Below are 20,881 nucleotides of genomic sequence, written 5' to 3'. Positions count from 1 at the left end.
TTAAGTGACAAGTTGTGTAATCTCAAGACGGTTTCCTCTTCCTGAAAATTTAAATATTGATAGTGGTTTGCCCCGCCTAATGGGGTTGGCGTAAAGATCAAGTGAGAGGACGGATCTGAGCGCTCTTTGCAAACTGTGATGATTGACTGTTTACTTTGGTAGACTTTGCAGTGATCTAAACGCCCTTCGGGTGGGTGGTAGTGCCCCTACAGGAAAAAGTTGAAGCAAAGAGGTCAAATAAATTGTTTATTTGCAGTTAGTAAGGGATAGGTAGTTTTGGAACCCAAGTCTCTCTCCTCCATTAATGCTATACTGCCTTTGCCCGACCTATTAGTTTTATTTTGGGAAGCTCAGCATTTTGAATAGGAAGAGACTTCCAGAGAAGAGGTTTACTGGATCAAGGAAGAATGCAGAATTGATGCCAGTAATTCCCAATCTAACCACTGATACAGTTTATCCACTTTACTCACTCATTTCCTGACCCTCCACACCTGTGTCTTTTAATGTTTGTATGGCTGCAACTTTCCCTAAAAGTTTTAAGTCATACACTTCAGAGTCATCTAGTTTCTGGGTGAGTTTTGGGATAGTTTTGGGTAGTGGCCCCACCAGAGACAGAATGTGAAAAAAGGGCATAAGTAAAACAAGGAATGTGAGGGAAATGAGTTTTTTAAATGCATATTCCACTTACTATTTTAGATTCTTCTACATTAATCAGTTTGTGAAAACAGACTTCCTAGACAGACAAATATGTTGGTTCAATTTGCCCAGATAGAGGGTTCTTTTAAACTACAGTGGCGTCTATTGTAATTTATAAGGGATAATCATCTAATAATGGGAATCAGGCCTTGGGAATTTTCTGCTCACTGAAGTCATCTAATAAAACATTTTGAATATTGCTGTTTCTTGCAGGTGACATACAAATGGCTGAGCTATACGCTAGGGGTTCATGTTAACCAGGCCAAACAGTAAGTTCAGTTTACTTCCAATTTTAATGACATTGGAGTTTTTTGTTTTTTTATTTTGATTTTCCTGTCTATACATAGCCCCTAGGTTAGAACTGATTTTTTTTCTCCTGGATAAATGGGAAATAATATTATTTTTAATAACTTTTATCTCTATAGGGGGGTTAGTGGGCTTGTATATGAATGTGTGGTGATAAATTTTGCTGGATTTAGTTGCAGCCTTGGCCTCTGGTTAGCATCACTTTGTTATTTCAAATGTATTAAATGGACTTGCCAGTTCTGTTTATAACTCAAATTTATATATCTGTTATCTTACATCTTTACTACATTTTCACTGTACTTCTTAGGCTTATTTTGGGGTGTTATTGAAGTACTATCATAAGGAGGTCAACAGGTGTTTGACAGCTGTATAATAGTGTATGACAAGAAAACTAAGTGAAACTACAAAGTGAGTGTTTAAGGTGATGCAGAGCATTTTTGAATTTTACTATATGAGTTTTCCTCACTGAAACTTGTGGTCCAACTTGAGCCCAGAGGGGAATAGCAAGCTTTTGATTTAACTCTAGAATTTTTCAGCCTGCAAAAGTGCAGATACTGTCTGTATTCCAAGGGGCAGGATTGGTGAACCAACTAAGGACACACATATTGAACACATTTACTTTGTTTTATTCCTTATGGTAACCTGGTTTTTGTCTGTTCCTTGAGTGATAGGAGTTTTCTCTGAATCATAAAAACATTCCACAAGAATTAAAAAGTCCCTAATCTCTAGAGCAGATTGATTTGACTTTGTTGTATTAATATTAGGTCTAGGAGACTGATTTTGGCTGTGATGTTTAAGCTTTTAAGACCTGAAACTATTAGCCCTGGGATAGACTTGAGCTGGTTTTGAATGAGATTGCCAAAGACCGTGGTGCTGGTCTAAACCTAAGAGCTTCAGTGACTTTGATTATAGACATTTATAAGAGTTATTAGTCATTGCAATTATGAATGTGTAGATATGAAATGAAGCAACTGTTACTATATATACACACAAACACACACATACACACCTGTTGGAGTTTAAAAATGCATATTAAGGGTTAGAGTTTCTGAAATAAAGATGCCTATAATTTTACTGTCGCTAAACTGATTATGTATCATTTTTTATAGCTTAACACTGTCTAGCTCCTGCCTTTCTGTCCTACTTAATCCTATTCTACTCTCTACCTCACCTATTATCTTCTTCAAATATACAAAATTTATTCTCATCGTAGGACCTTTGTACTAGTTCTTCTGCCTGCCATGGTCCTCTTCCAGCTTTCCTCATTCTTCAGGTTTCAACTCAGATTTCATGTTATATGTAATAAGCTTTCCCTAATGCTCTGTTTCAAGTGTTTCACCTCTTCTTAATTCTTGTCACGTCATCCTATTAATTTCCTTCATAATTCTTTTTTGTACCTGGAATTGAACCCAGGGGTGAACCACATCCCCAGCCCCCTTTTTATATTTTATTTAGAAACAGGATCTCACTGAGTAGCTTAGAGCTTCACTAAGTTTCTGAAGCTGGCTTTGAACTCTCAATCCTCTTGCCTCAGCCTCCCAAGCCACTGGTATTACAGTGGGTGTGGTGGTGCCTAACTCATAATTCATTAAAATTTTTTTTTTTTAGTTGTAGATGGTCACAACACCTTTATTTCATTTATCTAAATTTATGTGGTGCTGAGGATCAAACCCAGTGCCTCACATATGCCAGGTGAGCACTCTACCACTGAGCCACAAACCCAGTCCCTCATACTCATTTTTTTAAAAAAATTATGGATATAAAGATTTATGGATATATAATTCACTTACTATACAATTCACCCATTTAAAGTATACAGTTTAATGGTTTTCAGTATAATCAAAATTGTGCAACTATCACCACAATCAATTTTAGAATATTTTCATCACCCCAGAAAGAAATTATATGCCTATTAACAATCACTAATCATTTCCCCAACCTCTTCCTGCCAGCCATAGACAACCGTTAATCTTTCTGTCTGTAGATTTGTCTATTCCAGACATTTCATATGCATAGAATCATGTACAGTCTAATATATCTGGTTTCTTTCACTTAGTATGTTTTCCAGATTTGTCCAGGTTGCTGCATGCATCTATACTTAATTCCGTTTTATTGCTAAATAATATTCCATTGTATGGTATATGTTTCCACTTAATTAGGCTACCATAACAAAGCACTACAAATTAGGTGGCTTAAAACAACAAATTTATTTACTCAGTTCTGGAGGTTAGAAGGCCAAAGTCAAGGTGTTAGCAGAGCTATGCTCCCTTGGAAACCTGTAAGGAAATTTTTCTTACCTTTGTCCAGTGCCGCAGTCTGGCTGGGCACAATCAGGAGCCACTTGTCAAAAGAAACTAACTTTATTTTTAGAACCACACACGCCAAACAAAACAGCCTCTCAGGAAAAACCCTCAGAGCCCAACTGCCACCACCGGCTTTCCACAAGCCTCTCTCTCCCACACAACCTTCTCTCCACCTNCCCCTTCGGCTGTGGCTCTCAACAGTCCAGGATCTTGGGCATTTCTTGGCTTGTAGCTACATAATTCCAATTTTTGCCTTCATTGTTACATAATATTCTCCTTGTGTGTCTATTGTCACATAGCCATTTTTTTGTAAGGACACCATAGATGTTGGATTAAGAGCCCATCCAACTACAGTATGATCTGGGCTTAATTAAATACATCTGTATTAACCCTAAATCCAAATAAGGTTATATGTTAATGTGTTAAGGGTATTGCAAAGGTATTTCTTTTTCAGACTCAGTTTAGCCAATAGCATGGATATACTAAATTTAATTTTATCTGTTCATCTGTTAATGGACATTTTAATTGTTTCTACATTTGATTATTATGAATAGCACTGCTGTGAATGCCTGTGTACAAATGTTTGTATAAACACATGCTTTTAATTCTCAAGTATAGATTCCTCAGATTGGAATTGCCGGGTCATATTGCTGTTTAACATTTTGAGGAACTGACAAACTATTTTTTAGAATGGCTGAACCATTTTAATAATCTCACTAACATTGTGTGAGGATTTCAATTTCTCCATATTCTTGCCAGCCCTTTTTATTTATTTTTTAATATATTTTTTAGTTGTAGGTGGACACAATACCTTTGTTTTATTTTTATGTGGTGCTGAGGATCGAACCCAGTGCCTCACACACTGAGCCACAACCCCAGCCTGCCAGCCCTTTTTATTATGTCTTTATTTCACCTCTTTGTAAATATGAAGTAGTATCTCATATAGTCTTAATTTGCATTTTCCTAATGACATTGAACGTCCTTTTATGTGCTTATTGGCCATTTGTATATCTTCTTTGGCGGTTGGAGGGGTAGTAGGAGACTCAGTGGGGCGTGGTTCATGGTAGCTAAGGAGGTGAAGAGAATGATTAAAAGTGTAGGTGGAGTTTTCTCTTGGAATTTTTGAGTTTTTGGCTGTCCTAGTAGAAGTATGATATAAGAACCTTAATTAATGCCTCTTAAAATAAAAGATAAATGATATCTTTTTGTCATTAAACTATAAATTATTGAGGGGAGTCAGCTGCAACATTTGCTGGAAGAAAGGATAAAAATGAATTAAGGGATTTTATTAAAAGCAACATTTTGCATTTAGTGTTTGGTTCTTTCAGGTTAATGAATATTTTGGATATTGGGTGGTATAAGTAAGCTGTTTAATTCTCTAGTTATGAAGCAGCATTGAATCTGAGTAATTATTAGCATTAGAATTTCAGAGCTGGGCATTTGTGATCATATACATAATAGAGTTTTTAATATTTTAGAGTAATGAATTCTAAATCTCTTGAAACCCTGAGTCATCTCCACCCCAAAAAGCACATATATATTTGCTGATACTTTGGTGGTTAGGGTTATACAAGACATGTGAATCCCAGATTAAGAGATTCACTAATCTAGTACAGCATTCCCTTGCATTACCTCAGGATGTTAAGAGCCTAGAAAAATTGATTTATCCTGGATCTGTCATAGCTAGATAGATAAGTGACTGAACTTACTCTTGATTCAGCAGTATATTCATTCTAAATCATGGCACCCATTTTAATGTGGGTTCTGTCCCTCTTATCCTCTTATTAGACTTTTTTTTTTTTTTTTTTAAGGGATTGAGGATGCCTGGTGCAGTCGCGCACGCCTGTAATTCCCAGAGAGTAAGGCGGGAGGATCGCAAAGTTCAGACCAAGGAATGGCCTAAAGAAGTTGTACTTTGCAGCCCAGGCCTGGAAACCCTCAGTGATAGGAAATAATCTGTTTCCTCCTAGGCCATTGTCAGGGGAAACAATTTGTAACCTTTAGTCTCCTGGCCATNCTTTTTTTTTTTTTTTTTGCTGTGCCAGGGATCTAACCCAGGGGTATGTTACTTACTGAATCACTATGCCAACTCAAACAAGTTGACTCCTATCCCCAAGTCCAATCTAAAGTCCCTTTTAAAAAAAACTCTGTTCATGGACTGAACAAAGATCCTGCTTGAATCCAGGGGTACTTTATCACTGAACTATATCCCCAACCCTTTTTATTTTTTATTTTGAGACAAGATCTCACTAACTTGCTGAGGCTGTCCTTGAACTTGTGCCTGGCTGCTTTTAAGTCATGAATTAAAAGAGTTTATGAGGTTAAAAACTATTACTAATGAATTACTTTTGTTTCTTTGGAACAGGATGCTATATGATTATGTCGAAAGGAAACGGAGGGAAAATTCAGGAGCCCAACTGCATGTCACCTATTTAGTGTCTGGTAGTATCATTCAGAATGGACATTCCGTGAGTTCTCAGAATTTTATAATGGGCTTATATGTGTTTAAGCTACAAACAGTGTTATAACCTTACATTGGAGAAGAAGAAAAAAACAAGAAGATGATTCGGTATTGTGGAAGTTTTAAGTTCAAAATATTCATCTTAGAGGAGGATTTGAATTTTTAGACTACATCTGAAACTCAACAAAGTTTGGGAAATATCCTTTTTTCCCCAATATATTTTTAGTTGTCTATGGACTTATTTTATTTATTGATATGTGGTTCCGAGAATTGAACCCAGTGCCTCTCACATGCTAAGCAAATGCTCTACCACTGTGCCACAACCCCTGCCTGGGAAATATCTTGGCTGTGATACAGAGGCTGTATCTTTATGCAGTTTTCTAGGCAACAAGATATTGGGAGATTGCTTCCACTATTCTTTTTTTTTTTTTTTAGTTATAGATGGACACAATATCTTTATTTTTTTAATGGGGTGCTGAGAATCGAACTTAGTGCCTCAAACGTGCTAGGCAAGTGCTTTACCACTGAGCCACAACCCCAGCCCCCATTATTCTTTATATCTTTCTTCAAGATATGTTGGAGACAGTGGTCATTAATTTTCATCTTGTTCATATTTCAAGCCACAAATCTAGGTGTTCAAACAAGAAAAAAAAAAAGTTTTTTAACTTCATTTTAATTCTGAGCACTCATTTTGGTAGTTGTGTAGCTATGTTTAATGGGTAGGAAATATTGGCCAGGGACTGACCTAATACAGTGCAGAAGCATGGGCTGGAAACACTTTTATTCTCCTACATCTTCTTTTTATATTGTGGTCCAGGTGTTATCTGGTCATTCTAAACACAGGTTACTATTCTGTTTTCATCAACCCAGCAACAAAGCTTTCTCAAATCTGTTGGCTTTCTCTTAACTACTTCTGTATTTGTCCTTCTCAGGGGCATAGAGATTATTCTATTCCTATGCCTTGGTGGGCACTGGAATCTCTGCCGAGATATCTTATTCCATCTCCTGTACCAGGCTGAGCCTTGGGAACAATGTTAGTAATACCCCCTCTCTAGCTTCCTCCCAAAAGTAGACACCTTCCTTGCTCTCATCTTCTTCAAGTCTGTGTGATAGTTCTTTTGCTTCTTCCACTACCAGTCCCATGGACCAGGGCTCCTTCTCAGAGATATGTTAATATGTTTCCCTCTTCCCTTTTGACTTGTCCTCAGAATCGTAGGTTTAGAACCCTGACTTGTCTAAATACTGATTCTTTGTTTTTTAGCAAAAGAATTTTAAACATGTGATGTTTAAAACTGGAATGTTAATTTAGTAATTCATAAGGAGAAACAAAACTCCTCAAGGAATCAAATCCTTATATTTTCTAGCCAGCATTTTCTGTCCTTATTGGCAAGCTATTTGGCAAGCCAAATGATAATCAAGGTATTTGCAAGTTTAGAATCAGATATCATTATATATCTGAAATAGGAAATTAAGCAGTCTTGATTTATTTACTCTCAAGGATAAACCTGTCACCAGAATTTTCTCTCTGTATGGCTTTTGAATGGATACTGTCAAAGTTGGCAACTGTATGTCATTTTTCTTTTTAGGTTTAACTACATTCGTGTCTCTTTAGATATGTCAGTACCTTTAAACTATGTAGTTAAGTCTTTTCCTCAGTATCTTTGTATTCCCTTGAAGTACAGGTTGAATTTCCCTTTTCTGAAATGCTTGGTACGAGAAGTGTTTCAGATTATGGTTTTTGTTTGTTTGTTTATTTCAATATTTGCATATGCATAATAAGGTATCTTGGGAAATGTGATAAATTCTGATTTAGTACCCCCTCTCTGGCTTCCTCCCAAAAGTAGACATCCCCTCTTTGTTCTCATCTTCTTGAAATCTATGTGACGGTTCTTTTGTTTTTTCACCACCAGTCCCATGGACCAGGGCTCCTTCTCAGAGCCCTCAGTAGTAATCTGTGTTGATGGATAACCAGATACCACCTGGAACTATAATATAAAAAGTCTATACATGAAATTCCTTTGTTTCATATACGTCTTATACACATAGCCTGAAATGTAATCTTATACAGTATTTTAATAATTTTGTGCTTAAGGGCTGGGGACATAGCTCAGTGGTAGAATGTTTATGTAGCATTTGCAAGGTACTGAGTTCAGTCCTTAGCACTATCAAAAGAAAAAGAAGAAACTGCATGAAGCAGTTTCATGGTACAGAATTTTTTACTTTTGATGTTATTACCAGTGCTCAAAAGATTTCAGAATTTATAGCTTTGGGATTTTGAGTTAGGGTTGCTTAACCTACAGTGATTTTGTCTTTGGTCACTGATCTGAGAATTTGTAATAGAGATTCATATGTTGTTATTCATAAAATTTTGAGAGTTCACAGATCTTCTGTATTAGGATTTAAAGTTAAGAATTTATGTTTTCAGATAACATACGTTTTTACTCCAACTCATTATGGCATGGACTCTTAATTTGGAATCCTTAAATGGTATTAGCAGTTGATCTTTAGGGTTCAGGGGATTCTTAGATGAGATCTTAGAATTTTATTCTAGTTGTGTTCCCCAGTGAATTTTTCTGAGAAAAAATTTCTTCCAAAATATGTATCACCTATCATTAGTTAAAAACTTATAGAAATTCTGTTAGACATCTTCTTGTTAATATAACAAAAGACCAGAGATAGTCAACTTAAAAATAGGAAAGGTTTATTTTGGCTCATGGTTTCAGTTTATGGTTGATTGGCCCCATTGCTTTTGGGCCTGTGGTGAGGCAGAACATCATTATGGGAATATATGGCAGAGGAAGCCCTCATCTCATGGCTGGATGCAAAAGAGAGAAGAAAGTATCATCCCACAATCCATTTCAAGGGCAATGCCCTCACTAATCTAAAACTTCCTATTAGGCTCCACTTCTTAAAGTTTCTACCATCAAGCAATAGCACCAAGCTGGGAGCTGAGCCTTTAACCCATGGGCCATCAGAGAACATTGAAAATCCAACTGTTGGAGAAGTTAAAAACTTTTATGCTGTGCCTTACTTATAGAGGGCCTTCTATTCTAAATTTAAGAGGACATTTAGCTGAGCACAGTGGAACATGCCTATAGTCCCAGGGACATGGGAGGTTGAGTAGGAGGAGTCAAGTTTGAGGCAACTTAATAAGACTCTGTTTCAACACAAAAATTTAAAAGGGTTGAGGATGAAGCTCAGTGGTAGAGCACCCCTCCTACGTTCTGGATTCAAACCCAGTATTGCAAAAAAAAAAGATTCTGTTCATCTGCCAGTCATGGTGGCATAGCTGGATGTGATGGTGTAGATCATGCCAATTATCCCAGCAAATAGGAAAGTAAGAAATTGAGAGGTAGATCCTGAGTATTACGTAGCAGTTATAAAACTATTCCTCTTTCATTATAGCCACATCTGGATTCATTGATAAATATGTCTTAGTTGATTCAGCAGTCCCACATTGAATTATTTGAGTTGTTTACAATCTTTGGCTATTGCCAATAGTGCTTCAGTGAATAGCTCAGAGTATATGGGTTATGTGTATTTTGGGTGGGGGCGTTACTGGGGATTGGATTCAGGGACACTCAGCCACTGAGCCACATCCCCAGCCCTATTTTGTATTTTATTTAGAGACAGGGTCTCACTGAATTGCTTAGCGCCTTGCTGTTGCTGAGGCTGGCTTTGAACTCTTAATCCTCCTGCCTCAGCCTCCTAAGCTGCTGGGATTACAGGTATGCACCACCATACCTGGCAATTATGTGTATTTTTGTTAGTGTGTTTTGAAATTACATTCTTAGAAGTAGGATGGTTGGATCAAAGTATAAATGTATATGTATTTTTTGGTGGGGGGATACTAGGGATTGAATCCAGGGGTCCTTTCCCCCACTGAACTACATCCCAGCCCTTTTATTTTATTTTGAAATAGGGTCTTACTGAGTTTCCCGGATTGGCCTTGAACTTGGGATCCTCCTTCCTCAGCCTCTGGAGATGCTGGGATTATAAGCATGTGTCACTAGGCTATATATGTACTTTTGTTGATGATTGACGAATACATCTCCATTTCTTATTTTTCCTGAACAGGTATGGAGAGTACCTGTTTCCACACAGCATATGTTGTCATCTGTGTCAGGGCTATTTATATTCCTTTTGCTGTGAATCATCTGTAACTCTTGCCCATTTTTCTAAAGGGTCTTCGTTTTTAGTTTTGTGGGGTTTTTTTTTTGTTTTTTAAGAAACTCTACTAACCATTTGTGATGCTAGTTGCAGATACTTTTCTTACTTAATCATTTGTCTTTTTATGGGTTATTTCAATTTTTTCTGGATTTGAATCATACATAGGATACTTCCTCATTCTTAGGTTATATTAGATTACAGAAGAATTCATGTATGTTTTCTATTGCATATATGTTTTCATTTTTTACTCTTAAATCTCTGATCCATTTAGCATTCTTTTCTTTTTTTTTATTATAATTCCCATTTTATTTTTTTCTAGAAGATAGCTTTTCTTCACTCTTTAAGGACCTAGCTCTTACATGGGCTTTGGTGGAGGTCATGGGGTGGCACTAGCAGGTCTAAAACAGAGTGGGAGTATTCAGTCCTTCCAGGCTTCATGAGATTGATTCCTGACCACCTTTCTGTGAATTGCATAACTCACACAGTAATGCACCTTTACATGGAGCTTGGGAAACACATAAGCATTAAAATACTTGCTTTAGAAACGTCCCTGATGGCTGCGGTGTTTCAAATGGCGAACCTCTTAATGGCCTTGTCCTTGGCATGCACCTGGCACAGTTTGAGCAGCAAATAGGCTGCACATGGCTGTGGCTTTTTTGGCCTGACCATTATTTCTTCTTTTTTTGGTATTTCTTCTCCATGGCATGGGCTCTCAATTACCCACAGCCCCAGAACCTCTTCCTCCTTTCAGCCTCTACCCAGACTTCCATGCTCCCTGTTTAGCATGAATTCTGGTATACGGTATGAGGGGGAAGATCTAATTTTATCTGGATCCATATGGGAATACAATACTTCTCATTAAATCACTTACTAAAAAGCTCTTTCTTCTCACACTGATTTGAGATGCTGTATTTTATTTCATTGTAGTATTTATCCCTGTACTCTCATTTTCCTTAACCTTATTAAGAAGTTTTAAAGGAAGCAAATTAAAAATGAATCTGACTTTATTAAACTATAACATACATTTGAATGGTACCATTATTTTCCTAATTTCACAATTCAAGCACAATTGAATTATTAACAAGGAAACTTCCAGGTTTCAAGTTCTGTTGATGAAGTGTTGTTTCTTTACAGTGCCACAAGGTTGCAGTAGTGAGAGAAGATAAATTGGAAGGTAGGTATTTTAACAGTTTAGTAAGTTTTTCCTTTTTCTTCTGATGGCATCAGTGTTGGTATAATAATAAATCTGCCCCTAACATCTGCATATAATATGTTAGCAATTTAGCCTAAGAACCCTGTGTTCTTTTTATTAGTAGTTTCTGAAACATGTTAAAATATGATACTTCATCTGCATAACTTCCCACTAAGTCAATAGCTTCTGACATTTATAAAGCACTTTTATCATAGGATTTTAAACCTCATGACAGACACGCAAAACTGTCATGTATATAATGTGGGCCATCTCATCCACTGTAAAAAGACAGTAGTCTGAATATTGCGCTGTATTTCATAACACATTTTTAGAGAAGAACATTGTAGAATGTTTTTCTAAAAGTCAGAAAGACTAATAAATTAAATAAATCCAACTGGGAGATATAGCTCAGTGTTAGAATGCTTGCCTAATGGGCACAGGTCCTGGATTTGATCCCTAGCATCAAACACACAAAAAGTCTGACTTTCAGTGCTATTAATGCTACTATTCTATTGTTTAAAAATCCATTTCAAAAAATAATATGACCCTCATGTCCTCATGATCTTGGGTCCATATCTGAAGACAAAACTTCACTGTTGTACCTTGTATATACAAAGGCTCCTGCCAGTGGAGTGCGATTTTTACCAAATTAATTCTGAAATATTCAAAGTGTTGGGAATGTCTAATTTTTCTATCTGGATTTCCACAGTGGAAGCAAAGCAAGCAGGCATTCATCATTTAGTATATGTGTATTGATTATCTACTGTGTGCCAAGCTCTATGGTAGGGAATGGGGACATGGAGCAAGTTAGGCCTAACCCCTTCCCTTGTGAAACTTAAATTTATGCTAGTTTTTCTTCTGCAGACTTATCTAGTTAGTTGTATTTTTGTTATATAGTTGCTTTCTCTAAAGTAAAATTGGGCTACATAAACAACTTTTTTCAGGTTGAGATTATTTAGTCTTCATATGCTAGTGTAAGGTTCTTCCCTGACGGGGGCGGGGGGGGGGAACCCATAGTCATCATCAATCATTAATTAATATTTGCTGAGTGTCTACTGGATGAGTGATAATCTCACAGGTGATGTACTTAGAAATGATTCACCACCACCTACCTTGTCATAATGTCCCCATTGCAGACAGAAGAGGTGATATTACATTGTATATGTGGCTATTTGGCCTTTTAGAGTGTTTTAGACCACCACAGATTGCAAATGGTTTTAATGCAGAAGGGTTTCTTGTTAAAGTCCCCCATGCTATGAAGTTTGTGTATTAACAGACTGCTTTCCTGTTGACTTGTAGCAGTGAAGTCCAAGCTAGCTGTGACTGCCAGCATCCATGTGTACAGCATCCAGAAAGCTATGCTAAAGGACAGTGGGCCTCTGTTCAATACTGACTATGACATCCTTAAAAGCAACTTGCAGAACTGCAGCAAGTAAGCTCCTTAATGTTCCTTGTGGGCTTCTTTACGAATTGATTTTGTAAGATGTTTACACAGTGGCTGCCTCTTAAGAGTGAATGCCAAGTCTAGTAAAACCCCATTTATCTTGCAGTAAGACACATGCCTGGTTTTATTAGTACATCATAAGGTGAAAAATAGCAGCCACAACCCATATTGAAAACCCCAGTGGACTCCCCATAAATCTATTTCTCATATATTTATCCTGTCACCACCACCAGAAATGTTTGTTGTGTCCCCTCATTACTCCCTTACCCCAGTCTCTGCTGTCTAAATTCTACCCATCCTTCAAAAGCTAGTTCAAATATTGTCCTTCAAAAAATTATTCCTAATTTGATGTTCCTCTGCCTTCCATCCAAAAGCATCTCTTTCCTCTGTAGCTAGGATCAGATCTTGGCCATCTTTTGTATCTTCTACAGCACAGAGAGGTAATGGCCTATGATACCTGTACGTTTTGGAAATTGATGATTATAGGCTTAAGTTGTACTTTGCTGCTTAATAGCCCAGTGCTTTGGACAAATTACATAAACTCTTTAAGTTTTGGTTTATTCATCCATAAATTAGGTATAATTTAGCCTGCTTAGTGGGATTTTATTGAGGGTTCAAGTCAATTCCCCAAACATACATAGTGAGCACCTACTGCTTTGACACATACTAAGCAAGGTAATTTGAATTCATTCAGCAATATCTGATGAATCCCTATGAAATGCCACACACTATAGATTGAGTATGTGCCAGTACTTGTTCTAGGGCTAATTGTCTGATGGGAGATGAGCAGTTACAGTACAGCTTGGCAGTGCAATCACAGGAGGAATAGTGTAAAAGATATTGGGGATGGGTAGTTCTCCCCACTTCTGGATGAATGAGGCAAGGGGCAAGACAGAGAAGGCTCCCTAAAGTTTAGGACAGCTAAGTTGATGACTGAAGGCCCAGTACAAATAGGCAGGCAAAGAAATGGGAGAGTAAATACAGCTAAGAGAAAACATGCTTGTGTGGAACCATGATAATCATCTATGATTGAACTTAGAGTAAGAGGTAAGAAATAATTAGAAGACTAGAGAAGTCTAAAAGGAGTCAAATTATGCTTTGACTACTAGGAAATGGAGTTTAGCTTTGATTCTGAGCATCTGAGAACCACTGAACATTTTCAAACAGGTGGATGAAATGATCATAACTGTACTTTAGAAAGGTGACCCTGGCTATGATGTTGGAGGTAGATCAGAAGGAAATAATCTGGAAGCAAGGACATGAGAGTGGAGAAATATCTCGGTGATCCAGTGTGCATTTGACAGTTATCTGAATTGAAGTAATGGTATTGGGTGGAGAGGTATGAAGGTTGAAAACTCTTCAAAACCTCTAAGTATGGTAGTGGCTGGGGATAAGGTGTGTGTGTGGAGGTCACTGTTCATGGTGTTAAGTATGATCTCATGTTTCTGGCTTGGTCCTATGAGTACTAAAAGAGAATTTAAGAGAGATTGGCTTTAGGAAAAGAGGGGGAAATGTTGGATTGGATTTTAGACATGTTGAGTTTGAGAAGCCTGTAGGAAATCCCGATGGGAATGTGCATTCCATTAGATAGGTGAGTCTAGAGCTAACAAAAGCGGTAAAGACAGAGATTTTAGAATCAAAGGAGGTAAGTAAACAGTCAGGCCATGGCAGCAGATGTAGTCGTGCAGAGACTTATAGAATGGAAGAAAGGCAGAAAGTAAAACTCTAGGCCACAATTAGTAGCTGTGTGACCTTGGGAAAATTGTTTCTCTGTGATTCAGCTTCCTTACAGTAAAATTGATCTAATAGTACCATCCTCACAGGGCTATAGAGGATTAAATAAATTAAAATATGTGAGCTCTTACGAATAGTCTTTGGCACATAGTAAGCACTATTTAGTGATAGTTATTTTTTTTTTAATAGTTGTAGATGGACACAGTATTTTTATTTATCTTTATGTGGTGCTGAGGATTGAACCCAGGGCCTCAGCGAGGCAAGCACTCTACCACTGAGCTACAATCCCAGCCCTAGTTATGGTTATTTTTAAAGAGATGGTCAGAAAAAGAGGGGTGCTAGAGGAAGCAGCCAGAGAAAAGAGGAAAATTGCACAAGGACATGGGATTCCAGAAGCTAAAGGAAGTTTTAACAAGGATGGACTGGTAGACATTGTTAAATGTTGCTGAATAGCCAAGTAAAGTAGGAACTGAAAAGTGTCCACTGGATCTAGAGATAACCTTGACAAGACAGTTTTTCAGGGCAAGGACCAGATGCTAGTCAACCAAGTAAATGGGGAACAAGGAGAATTGAGACAAACTGATATGAACAACTCTTCTTGGAAAATTTAACTGTGAAAATGGGAGGGAAAGAGAGCGGTAGCTGAGGAGAAGTTGAGATTGAGGAAGGATAATATACAGTTTTAAAGTCAAGAATGCCTTCAAGTTGTATTATTAAGAAACTCTCTTAGGAAAAGGTTGAGGGTCCTGGGGTAGATGGGATAACTGATAGAGACTGGTCCTTGAGAAGAAATAGATATAGAATTGCCAAAAATAGTTAAGTTCATGAGAATAGGGACTGTGTCTATTTTGTTAACTATATACCCAAAAATAGTGCCTAGCATTTAGTTAGCATTCAGTAATGCTAACTAATGTTCTTTATAATGTTCTTTAATAATTGTTTAATAATTGTTCTTTAGTTTGAAACTTTGATTATATAGCTATTCAAATATTTATTAAGTAAATAAATGTAATTATATAGCCAGAGAGTCATAATTTTATAAGTCCAGTGTCTTTTAGGGAAGGATTTCAAGAGTACTCTGATAAGTTTATATAAAATATGTTGTTAGATTTTAAAAATAATCTGCATTAAAATCTTATCATGGCGTGTCAAGTTCTTAAAACCAGTTCTGTTATAGCTAGCAAGTAAGCAAACAAGAATAAAAGTGACTCACAAGTTCAAAATGAAATTTGCCCAGGGCCCACTAAAATAAACAGGGCAAGTAGAAATGTGGTAATAGGATGCACTTCAGTGAAACTTTACCTAAATTCTTCAAGTATCCTTGGTAGAAATGTGAAGAATTTATCTCCAATAAAGAAGTTTGTGTTTGGTCCTGAGAATTATGGGCCAACTGAGATCTGACTCATGGTTTCATGTGTTTTAAGTGCTATGACAGGAAGAAAATTGAAATTTTAGGATTAAGCAGATTCTTCACTCTTCAGACATGCTCCCAACCTAACTTGGTCTCTTCCTCATTGCCAGTTCCTGGTTTTGACCCTAAGGCGTGGAATGCAGACCAAATGGAGAAAGAATTGTCTGAGGGCCAACTTTATGTGTTGACAATGAAATAAAACATTGCCCTTTTCCTTGTGCATGGAAGCACTGCAAGGCCAGAGAGGAAGAACAGTGGGTGAAAGTAAATGTTTTCCGTCTGTTCTTAGCTCTGATACACCAAAGATGTGTTTTAATGTAGGGTTTTCTGCTGGGATCATAATGAATCAGTGTAAGATATTTGGAGCTGTAAACTCTAGCTTTAGGGCTTTTCGAGTCTAATGTTATTTCTGAATTGAAATGATATATTAGGGTTTTTTTTTCCTTACGCCACTGATTCCAACAGTTAATGTTGAAGTTGTATTTGTGATTTCTGGTAATTGCTGTCACTGCATAGTTTCTAAATCTTCCCCATCTCCCACTCCAAATTGAGGTGATACACTAAAGAAGGGAGACAAACCAGAAACCTCACTTTCAGTGGCTTAAATAGTCTTTCTTTCAACATGTTTTTTCTGACACTTGCTGTATGTCAGATTTTGTGTCAGGTGACTGGAATATGAAAGATGAATAAGATCTTCAGGGAACTCTCACCTACCCCATTAAGCAACAAACTAGGGGAAGCAAAATGTTTTGATATGGAAAGTTGAAGAACTTTGCTTTATGTAGAGCCCTTTGTGAAAGCTGAATCAGTTACCCATTCACAATGTGGAACATTACATTATATATTGGTGTGAAGTAGGCATACCTACAATTTAGAGAATAAGAGATGAATATTCCCTTTAATAGGCCATGCAGATCATTCACCATATTCCTTCACTTGGCCTTCAGCATAATACTTGTCTGCTGTTGCTAGTTGGTACTATTAGAAATTAGTAGCAAATGTTTGACTTCATAATGGCTGCCATTCTTACTGGAGTGAGATGGTATCTTAGAGTGGTTTTAATTTGCATTTCTCTGATTGCTAGAGAAATGCAAATTAAATTATGAAGTCAAACAATAACAAGTGCTGGCCAGGATGTGGGGAAAAAGGTACACTTGTACATTGCTGGTGGGACTGCAAATTGGTGCAGCCAATTTGGAGGGCAGTATGGAGATTCCTTGGAAAGCTGGGAATGGACCCACCATTTGACCCAGCTATTCCCCTTCTTNGAATGGGTAGAGAATAGTGATGGGAGGGGAGGGGAGGGGGGGATAGGGAGGGCAGCAGAATACAACTGACACTAGGATTGCTGTATGTATACACATGGATGTATAACCAATGTGATCCTGCAATCTGTACACATGGAAAAATGAGAATTCATACCCTGTTTGAATCAAATATATGATATGTCAAGATCATTGCATTGTCTTGAGCAACTAATAAAAAAAGAAAAGAAAGAAAGAAATTAGTAGCAAATGGCTGTGAAGGACCACAAGTTATAAGAGCCAGTGACTCTGTTTCTAGCTTCCATGTTTTAAAGCATAACCACTCTGGCCAGGAGAGTTGCCAGGAAATGTGTTAATATTTAGAGCTTTTAGTTTTTATTTTGTTTTTTGGGTACTAGAGATTGAACTCAGGGGCACTCGACCACTGGGCAGCATCCCCAGCCCTATTTTGTATTTTATTTAGAGACAGGGTCTCACTGAGTTGCCTAGTGCCTCGCCGTTGCTGAGGCTGGCTTTGAACTCGCAATCCTCCTGCCTTAGCTCCCAAGCTGCTGGAATTACAGGCATGCACCACTGCACCCTACGGAGCTTTTAGTTTTGATTCAGTCAATAGTTGTTGCGTATCTGGCCTTATAAGAGGAAGGTCCTTAAATAAGGGATAACCATTTGGTTTCCTAAGGATGGAAAAATTATTAAATCTTTTATTATTGTTTTGTATATTCTTATTTTTTTTAAATTAGGATTTTTTTTTTTTCCAAAAAGCAAAAGAGTATTCAATAAGGTATTCCAAATACCTTATTTGATTCCAAATCTAGCTCTATTACTAACTGGATGGATAACTTAGAACAGATCACTTATTTCTCTCCAATTATTTATCTAAATAAAAATTTTGTACAAAAGTTTTTCCAAAATCCATTCTAGTTCTAACATTCCCTAGTTTTATAATATTAGGGGTTAGAAGGTACTATGTGAAAGAAACAAGAGTTTGAAAATAAGAGTTTGATATTGGCATCAAATTAATATTACCATTTTGTCTTTAGATTTAGTGCCATACAATGTGCAGCTGCGGTCCCTAGAGCTCCCACAGAATCCTCATCTTCTAGCAATTTTGAACAGTCCAATCTTCAGGCATCCAGTGAGACACAAGCCAGTAATGAGCTGACAACCAATGGTCATGGCCCACCTGCCTCCAAACAGGCTTCCCAGCAGCCCAAGGGAATTATGGGAATGTTTGCCTCCAAAGCTGCTTCTAAAAGCCAAGATACAAACAAGGAGACCAAAATAGAGACTAAAGAAGTAACAAATGTAAGTCGTCTTTGAAAATGGACCTTTATTACAGTGTGGAATGTTATCCAGGAAAGCATTACTAGTGCCCTTGGTAGTTTAATTATGTAAGGTTCTGACATTTAGTTCTGATTTTTCTACCACTTTGATCCCTGTAATACTGTATTCTCAAGTCCTTTTTCTTTGGCTGATACTTGTCACTGATGCTTGCATTCCCTTTCTATAAAATGGTAATGCCTACCCTATACACATTGTAAGATTATTATGAGAGCCCGTTGAAATAATGCATGTGAAAATGCCTCAAAAATTACAAAGTTCAAGAAATTGTGTATTAGCAATGTGTCATTTTGAGAATATCTTATATTCTGGTCTTTGCCATATATACCTTCCTAGTGTAGTTAATGTTTTTATTTTATGAATCTTTTCCTTCTTTCTCTTCTCTTCATGTTTTTTATTGATTAGTCATCTAAACTCACTTATTTGGGTATTGACTTAATAAAAATGTCAGGTGCCATTTAAAATATTCAGGAAAGTATGGCATTGTTACTACTGTTATCATCACTGTCATTTTCAAGCTTTTGCTCTGGGAGAGGAAAAGAGGGGTGGAGGGAAACAAAACATTTATTGATTTGGTTTGATCTTTGCTTAAATCCTCCTTTTTTAAAAAATATTTATTCACAATACCTTTATTTCACTCTTTTAATTTTTATGTGGTGCTGAGGATCAAACCCAGGGTCCCGAGCGTGCGAGACGAGCGCTGTACTGCTGAGCCGTAACCCCAGCCCTTAAATCCTCTTATCAATTCTTTTTGGATCTTACCATTTTTATATTACATGTAATAAAACTAAAGCCTAAACTTATAACTTGCGTAGAGGTTATACTGCTGTTAAATGTAGAACCAGGGCCAGGATTGTGGCTCAGCGGTAGAGCACTTGCCAAGCATGCATGAGGCACCAGGTTCGATCCCTGGCACCACATAAAAATAAACAAATAAAATGAAAGTGGAAAAAAAAAAAAAGTAGAACCAGGATTCAAGTCTACTACTGATTATTAAAAACGTAATATTTTGTTTCCCTCTTTGCTGTATTGCTTCTGATCTTTTTTAATCCTCTTAATCTAAATTGTTGTAAAATATGCTCAAGAAAAACCTAAACATATCCATGGATAATAATAATTTTTATAAGAACTATGAGAAGTAAAGCTTTGGAAATTAACATTTGATACTATAATCTAATGCTTACACATTTTCACATGATTACATAGAGTCTGTACCACTGGCCAGTGCTCTGTTATTGAAGAGATTGTTCAAGACAATGCTACTTTAAGAGGAGCCTAAACACTAGAAAAAAAATCATGTGTTTTCTTTTCCATGTTTTTAGGCATCTTCAACAGGCAGCAAAGTACCAGGAAAGGGGAATGTGATGAGCAATTTTTTTGGAAAAGCTGCTATGAGTAAGCATGTTTTTATTTTCCTTTGACTGATAAGTGAATGTTAATGAAATAACATTTTAAACCTGAGATGAATGCCATCTTATCCAGTTTTTGCCCATCCGGGCACTCCTGCTTCCTTACATACATTTGCAATATACTAATCATATGTTGATGAAAGTAATGAACTGACAAGGTGAATTTTCTGGGTTAGCTGGGCTCAGTTGAGATATCTTGGAAGGTAGTTTACTATTTGAACTTCTACTTACTGCCTTGACAAACAAGAATGATATATTTACTTTATAAGCCTCTTGAAAATGGATGTTCAAAACAAAAGGGAGACTGCCTATTTACACAGTATAATGTTGAGGTCAGTGTCATTGATATTGCCATCACTTTACTTGTATGACTTTAATTATTCCTGTGTCCCAAAGGGCCTCAAAAGCAAATCTTTTGCCTTTCTTTTTTTTTTCTTTTGTTTTTTTCTTTTACCTTTCTTTAGTTATTTTTTTTTAATTGGTTCTTCTTACTTATACGTGACAGTAGAATCCATTTTAATAAAATTATACAAGTATCTTATGCTAATTAGGACCCCATTCTTGTGGGTGGGCATGATCACATTCACTTAGGTATTTTCATATGTGTACATAGGAAAATTATGTTACATTTATTCTACTGTCTTTCCTTTTCCTATTCCCCCTTCCTTCATTTTGTTCCCCTTTGTCTAATCTACTGAATTTCTCCTCTTCCTCTCCCCCACCCTTAATTGTGGTTTAGCTTCCACAAATCAGTGAAAATTTGTAACCTTTGGTTTTTTTATATTGCCTATTTCACTTAGTATGATAGTCTCCAGTTCAATCCACTTGCCAGCAAATGTCATAATTTCATTCTTCTTTATGGCTGAGTAATATTTCATTGTGCATATATAGCATACTTTCTTTACCCATTCATCTGTTGATGGGCATCTAGGTTGGTTCCATAGCTTAGCTACTGTGAATTGTGCTGCTATAAACACTGATGTGGCTGGGTCATTGTAGTATGCTATTTTTTTTTTTTTTTTGAGAGTGAGAGAGGAGAGAGAGAGAGAGAATTTTAATATTTATTTTTTAGTTATTGGCGGATACAACATCTTTGTTTTGTATGTGGTGCTGAGGATCGAACCCGGGCCGCACGCATGCCAGGCGAGC

General features: G+C 37.0%; 1 protein-coding gene and 1 pseudogene across 4 annotated transcripts in view; one reads left to right on the top strand and one right to left on the bottom strand.

The window, feature by feature from the left end:
* Pold3 (DNA polymerase delta 3, accessory subunit) overlaps positions 1-20,881 on the top strand; it is a 39,866-nt gene that overhangs the window by 482 nt on the left and 18,503 nt on the right. For all 4 annotated transcript variants that reach the window (XM_015477420.2, XM_015477419.2, XM_015477422.2 and 1 more), the window contains exons 2-7: positions 910-965; positions 5,671-5,773; positions 11,071-11,110; positions 12,428-12,560; positions 18,023-18,287; positions 19,646-19,718. In XM_015477420.2, the coding sequence (XP_015332906.1) occupies positions 910-965; positions 5,671-5,773; positions 11,071-11,110; positions 12,428-12,560; positions 18,023-18,287; positions 19,646-19,718 (670 nt within the window). The remainder of the gene's footprint in view (positions 1-909; positions 966-5,670; positions 5,774-11,070; positions 11,111-12,427; positions 12,561-18,022; positions 18,288-19,645; positions 19,719-20,881) is intronic.
* Positions 10,292-10,642, bottom strand: LOC107135519 (annotated as a pseudogene).

This window comes from Marmota marmota, unplaced genomic scaffold (genome assembly GCF_001458135.2).
Source record: "Marmota marmota marmota unplaced genomic scaffold, marMar, whole genome shotgun sequence".
In the NCBI taxonomy this organism is placed as follows: Eukaryota; Metazoa; Chordata; class Mammalia; order Rodentia; family Sciuridae; genus Marmota; species Marmota marmota.
This window is presented reverse-complemented; position numbering and strand designations above follow the sequence as displayed.